Source organism: Solanum tuberosum, unplaced genomic scaffold, assembly GCF_000226075.1.
Source record: "Solanum tuberosum cultivar DM 1-3 516 R44 unplaced genomic scaffold, SolTub_3.0 scf00003, whole genome shotgun sequence".
In the NCBI taxonomy this organism is placed as follows: domain Eukaryota; kingdom Viridiplantae; phylum Streptophyta; class Magnoliopsida; order Solanales; family Solanaceae; genus Solanum; species Solanum tuberosum.
Genome location: NW_006238929.1, coordinates 780765 through 787892, shown reverse-complemented (window position 1 = coordinate 787892; position 7128 = coordinate 780765). Strand labels below are relative to the sequence as shown.

At 35.6% G+C, this 7128-nt stretch overlaps 1 protein-coding gene across 1 annotated transcript; it reads right to left on the bottom strand.

Moving 5' to 3' along the window:
• Positions 1 to 3243: 3243 nt before the first annotated feature.
• Positions 3244 to 6914, bottom strand: LOC102595260 (protein OBERON 3-like). Its single transcript, XM_006338103.2, has 2 exons — positions 5264 to 6914; positions 3244 to 3991 (listed from the first exon to the last, which is right to left on the bottom strand). The coding sequence occupies exons 1-2, from the start codon at positions 6735 to 6737 to the stop codon at positions 3429 to 3431; spliced, it is 2037 nt and encodes a 678-aa protein (XP_006338165.1). The 5' UTR covers positions 6738 to 6914; the 3' UTR covers positions 3244 to 3428.
• Between the last annotated feature and the right edge of the window lie 214 nt (positions 6915 to 7128).

Sequence of the window (7128 nt, the reverse complement as noted above, 5' to 3'; positions counted from 1 at the left end):
AATACTTGCAACAATAAATGAGACAAATTAAGATAAGGAAATCTTTGTAAATTCTTTTCATTACACAAAAGCCTTACAAGTTCAACACAATATTGAAAAATTTTTGTACAAGAAGAGATCATGACAATTTCCTTGAATATCCTTCTCCTTTCAGAAACAATACTCTTTGAAATACTAAACTTACACCTAAAATACAAACACACAACAGAGCAATCCAAAGTTGTTTCTCCCTTTTCTTGGACTTGGCCAATTTGGTTTTCCATATCTTTTCAACTGCTTTCATCTTCTTCAAATCATCATCGAAATTGTCCATTTTTTACTCTTTCTTGTGCATATCTATTTTGCTTTCCATAGATTTGGTCGACTTAGTAGGCTTGTTGATTTCCTTATCCGAAGTTTCAACTTTTCGAGAAGATTCAACACTATGTTCAAGCTCCAATTCTTCCCAACAACTTGGGAATCACAAATTTGGATCTTGGATCAATATAATCATCTTTCCAAAGCCAAAAATCGCATGATCTAGCATTCTTAAAAAACAAAACGAATCATTCTATGGCTCTTGAAACAACAAAACGAATTATTCAACTCCTAAAAAAGATTAACTTATCCCATAGTAAGGACAACCCCAATATCTTCTACTAGGATTTCTCGGGGTCCAAGAGGTCAGCAAAGGCAAAATAAATCCGTGTTTGCATCGAACCTCTTCCAATTCATGATCTTCCTCTTGTAAACAGAGCCTAGTCAAGCTTATTCGAGCCATTGTAGCACCTTAATAAGAATTACCGCGAATCAAACAACTAAAAATTCAAAATTACGAAATAGATAGAACAATCAAAATGAAAAAGAGAGAAATGAATCAAAATGGAAAAGAGATGAATGAATAATAATGAAAAAGAGTTACCTTTGATTCAAAAGAAGGAATTTTGAACTATGTTTGAATTTAGGGTTCTTGATTCAGATTTTTGGGTGAAATTTAGGGTTTTGTTCATTAGAGTCGGGTGGGTGGGTTATATGAAGAGAATGGGAATATAACCGTTGGGTTGGGTTTTTTTAATTAAAAAAATAAATAAAAATGACTTTATTAGCGTGTTGATGCGCTCAACTATGTGGAGCGAAACGAGCCCTGGGTTGAGTGACGGGTGGGGGTTGGGGGTGGGGTGACTAAGGAGAAATGGGGTGGAGGAAGATAAGGTTTAGGGGAGTTTACAGTGAAAAGAATTAAAAACATGTCTCAACAATATGGAGAAGAGAAGAGTAAAGATGATGTTGGCAATGCAGAAGAAGAACAACATTTACTTTTTTTTAAAAAAAAAAATGATATTTGACAGTTGTAGCGCGTGTGCACACCACATTCTTCGAATGTGGTTCTCTAGTTTTAGGGTGGTATATATTTCGCTTTAAATTAGTCCAAGGGGGTAATAGGACTCCCATAAAATATAAGTGTGTAGTTGAGAATGTGGTTATAGATTGAGGGGGAATTTGACCATTTTCTCATTACATAAAATGGTCGTTATACCATTTTCAATTTGAAAGGCAGTTCTTTTTCGCTGTTACTTTTCCTTTTGGCTTTGACTTTTTCTTCCAACCAATAATGTCTTCTTTCCTTGTTCTCTTCCTCCTCCTTTCTTCTTTTTTCCCCTTATTTCTTTTCTGCTTTCATGATTCTTCCATCCTTCCTGCTCCTCGTTCTTCTTTCATATTCCAAGCTTGTCCATGGCGCAAACATAAATTGTTTTGAGTGAATAATATATCAAGATATAAAACATTCAGATGAGCTCTTGTCTAAATTTTAGAATTGTTAAAAGGAGATTTGAGTTGGTTGAAATAGGAAAAAAAATCAACTTTCAATGTATACTTTATTGTATCAACAATGTATATACATCTTTGATACATAATTATACGTCATCTATACACGATTATATACTATTTATACAATATCGATACATTTATATACATATGGATCATTGCATATACATATGACCATTTATGCATAGTTATACATCACCTATACATGATTATATACTATTTATATAATTATCGATGCATTATATATACATATGACCATTTTGTTTGAAAATAATTTTTGTTGTCCGTACATGTTGGTAAGCAACCCGTAGAAAATTCAGGACTTCACAGAGGCAACACTTACTCTCCTACACTGGGTTTCACACATTTCCAAAAACCATGCAAAAAGATAGAACGTTTTAGAGAAAGCACATAAAAAAACCTCTAAACTTGGCCGGACAACTTACTTTAGCACTTTAACTTTACGCGTAATTATTTATCCCCCTAATCTCATATCAAGTGAATTTAAATGCACCCAAATCGCTAACGTGACAAGTTAAAATAAAAACGCGTGTTGGCAAAAAATTAAAAAGAGAATATAAGTGGGTCCCATTTTTTTTCTTTTCAGCCAATTATTTTTCATTCTTCATCTTCCTCACCCCCCCCCTCCCCCCCCCCCCCCCCCCTTAGCTACTAGCAACACCACCATTTCTTCTTCCCCACACTCCACCACCCCTTGCCGCCTTCAGCCACCGTTGCACCACCTCATTCTTCTTATTGGAAACACCCCCTCTCTTTGTTCTTCTTCGAAACTCCCCACCCCATTTCTTGTTCTTCGAACTCCACCCTCTTTCTCCTGCTCCAAATTGAACCTCACTGCCTTTAACCGCCATTTCTCTCACTTTTTTCTTCTTCGTCGTTGAACCCCCCACCCTTTTTTTTCTTTACTTTTGATCTTTCACTCATATCAATTTCGATTTTAAGAAGAGGGTCTTTTTTTTTCCAAGATCCGAATCAAAATTGATATCACTAATTTTGAAAATTGAAAAGAGAAGATTGTTGCTTCAAAATCACTATTTTTGGCAGTGTTTATATTAATGGTGATGAACTTGAATTTTTTTTTTAATGTTAGATTAATCTTCATTTTTTCCTAATTTTTTTTTATAAAATTGTTAATAAATAAAAAGAAATAAAAGAACTCAAAAATCAAAATTTAAATGATTTTCAAGGTGGCGTTGACATGGTGCGTATGAGATGCACTTGCCACTGTGAGACTAGTATTATAATCTTAAGGTGATGTTAAATTCATTACAAATAAGAGTAAGGGGGTAAATAATTATATGTAAAGTTAAAGTGCTAAAGTAAGTTGTCCTGCCAAGTTCAGGGGTATTTTCTCGACGTTTTACATAATGTTTCAATCTTTGGAAAAGATAAGTTCATTGAAGGCTATACTTACTCTTGAGTAGTCAAAGTAGCCAAAACGAAATTCCAAAATATTCAAGCTTTTACAATAGTTCACCAATATTCAACTTACACAATCAAGGAGTTAGGTAAAGTCTAAAACAAGAAGAGACAGAAGTCACTAGCATATGTCATCTAGTTTGCCAATGTTACTTACTGCATAAATAGAAAAATATTTGTAGTTAAACCCACAACTGCTTAGTTGCTTCCATTCTTTTAAGCAAGCCTGTAATATCAGATTCCATTCTCATTTTCATCTTGTAGTAATCACAATGTGAATTCTCCAATACTTTAAGCTCTTCCAACTTTTTCCTCCTCCTTTCCTCAGTCTCCTGCAAACACAGTCTAGCAAGTTTTTCTGAATACTCATCATCCAATTTCTCACTTTTCATTCTAGCCACCCGTCTAAAACTCTCTGCCTCTCGGCGAGCATCATCTGCTCGATTCTGAAACATCCTTGCTTCTGCTTCTTTGATCCGCACAATGCTTTCCAAGCTAGCAAGCTCATCCTTCTTTAGTCGCTTCACAGACCATTCATCTTCAACTATTTTTTCAGGCATGAAGGAAGGCTTAACATCTTTCTGCTGATGATGCTCATCAAATATCACATCTTTTCTTCCACTTGAAGAGCTTATGTTGTACGGGGAAGATTTCGGAGCAACGGTAGTAGATGCAGGAAGAGAAACAACATCTTTTTTTCTACCACTAAAGTCTTTATCAGGAAACTCTGACAGGCCTTCTGTGTCTGATAATCGAAGAAAAAAGTTAAACCGAAATTAGATAGCCTTTCGGAAAACAAACAATCAATCATCTCATGCTCAATAAGCACATAATCGATAGATCACAACTAAAACACAAAGCCTGCTTATGAGTAAATGATTTCCCAAAGGTTCTTATTAATTTAAACAAACCGATTTTCCCTGGTAAAGAAATTCTTCAGAACCAACTATACTAAACAGTTGAAAACAGAGAATTATAAGGCAGCTCTCAACACTTTAGCCACTTAATTTCCAAAATATACGAAATTGTTATTCTTACTTCCAGGAGGCTTTGTTGCTCAGTCACTGAAAGCAATATGGAAATCATTAACTAGTACACACCCGAAGCAATGATATTATATCAATTTTATCCTCAAAATTTGTTTCTTCTAGAGGCATAAGGAGCCTTACCTTCTGTTTATGCAAAGGAAAATGAGTAATATAATTTGCATCTTCAGTGGTCCAGCTTTTTAGTACAATAGATGGGGAAAAAAAGAAGAAGGAAGGTTTCTAAGCAGATTGATTACAGCCTTTATCCCCTGTATCGCTTGTGTAGTTGGTGTTTGGAAATATAATGGTCTGCTCTGTAGACTTGAACAAAATTCATCTTTTGACTAGTGCAACCTGAAGCTCAGTATTCATTTCATTATATTTTCTTTTGCTAGGTAAAACCTAAGTTGCTCAGACTCAGGTGCGGGCGTCCAATACGAGTGCGGATCTAGAGGTTGGATCCTTCATGATCTAATTTTTAAGATTTGGGGATATGGATCCATGTATGGATACGGGTGCGGGGATTCGCCTAAAAATAATTAAAATATCTAAAAATAGAGTTATAAAACCTATTATAAGATATTTTGTGGAGAACATGACGAGAATCGTGAAAGGAGATTAAAGAAAAAGGAGTGACATAGAAATTTCTATATAAAAGGTATTCCATTTTCTTCAATTTCATCTAGCTTTTGTATTGATTATTGAAATCATTAAAACTGTCCAGACTTTCCCCATCAATTATGGTCAAAGTACCCAAAATTGGTTGACCAAATTGGACACAGATCCCACACCCACACCCACACTAATGTCGTGTTGACACGGGTGCGGCACCAAAAGTGAAGAGTCCGAGCAACTTATGGTACAACAACTAAGATTCCTAATTTTTCATTCTTCATATCCAAAGAATTAATGGTAAATATACATTGTAAATTACGAAAAGTAATGATTTAGCTATGAAGAATTGAGAAATAAAGTTATGTAGTACTTACAATTAAAAAAGTGAATGATGAAATTGCAGACATCTGGAGGAGAAATCATGTTTTTTTGTAGCTTGATACGCAATTCATCAGCCTTAAGATGCAACTCCTTGCCTTTAAAATCTTGACTCCGTTGGAAAATTTTCTGAACACAATCAAGCTCTTTCACCAACGTTTCTTTACCCCAGTCTTTTGCACAAGAGGTGAAGACATCTTTAACAAATCCAAACATTTCAGATGCATGACCGCATCCAATACAGTAAAATTGCATTTCGGTTGGACCTGGCTTTATGAGATTCTTCTGAATACCACAAACAGCATGACACCAGTGTGAACAAGCATCACACCCTACCCAACTGCAAGTATTATTCGCACAATCAAAATTCAAACATATTGGACACATGCATTCACTGCAGAATCCCTTCTTTGTTGAACATATCTTGCATTCACAGTCCTCAACAGGTAAACCCCTCATACAATTTATGTTTCGACACCTTTCAAGTAAGAAAATTTCCGCCAATTCAGTTGTTGGTATGACTTTTTTGCTAGATAAAAAGCTTCCAACACCCATTTTCATTGCAACAAAAAACTCCAGTTGAGTCTTGTGACACTTTGTGAGAGTCTCATTGGTAAGATCACATCTCCTATTTAATCTGTTCTGAAGGACAACTAAATGATCATCTTTTCTCTCAATTAGGTTCCTCAAGTATTCCTTTGTTGATTCAAGTGTTTCATGAGGAAGCTCTTGCACAATCTGAGCCATAAGAGGAATAGATTCAGAAACAATTTCTCTAAGGATTCTTTCAGGCCTAGAAATCTTCACTGGACTCTGTAAATCATCAATTGTTGGTCTTGCAGGCAACTCAGATGGAAAAAAAGAAATGTTATCTGAAGTTTCCTTAGGTAAAACTTGATTGGTAGGAATTGGCCTAAATCGGCTATGAACTGAACCATTAGTTCCTTCTCCACAATTCCAGATGTGATCAACAGAAAAATCAGTCGAATTCCGAGTAAGAGAGCAACTCATATTGTGGGAAAAAGGGTGGGAGTAAGAGCATGACAATGACGCGGAATGAGTATTATTATGCGATGATGGTTGAAGATCGAATCTATTTGAACCAGCCAAAGACAGTGAAACATCAGGCAAAGCCAAAGAAAGGTTAAGGGGGGTTTCAATTTTTTCTGCCTCCTCATGTCTAGATGAATTCCCATTACCATTAACCCCTTTACTAGTACTACTCTCATTCATTTGAAGAAAATCCCTTTCAACCCATCTCTTGTTACTTTCCTCCATCACTTCTTTCCCTTTATAGCTCACAAACCCAAGTTTCGAGTTTTCACAAAGGTAGCTAAGAGTCAACTCTTGGCAGCTAGGAGGAGTTATTTTCGAAACACCATCCATTTCTGATACCGATTTTCCAAGAAAATCTCTTCCCCCTCCACCAAGGTTATCCTCCTCAGATCTGTAACTTGAATTTTCCACCATTTTTAATTTAAAAAAAAAGGATCAAAATACTTACAGGTAGAAAGAATTTCAGAGAGAAGCTGCTGCTCAGAGAATCTTCTGCTCTGCACTCAATAGCTGTCCTCTGACTCTCCCTCTCTCTCCTCTCTCTCTATCTATAAAATAAAGATATATACGACTAACTCCATTTGCAACGGCTGCATCTTGTCTTTTACGTTTTAAATTACTCAACACCTCCTCTATTTTACCTTATTTGCCCATCTCCCCTAAACCTTTTGCTTACTCAACTAATTATTAATAACATACTTACAAACAATATCAAAACTAGAGTAATTATACCTAACAACTAATTGCGCTCTAACCCTTTCCTCCCTCCTAATCAATATGATTCATTTTTTAGTCGGTTTAAAAA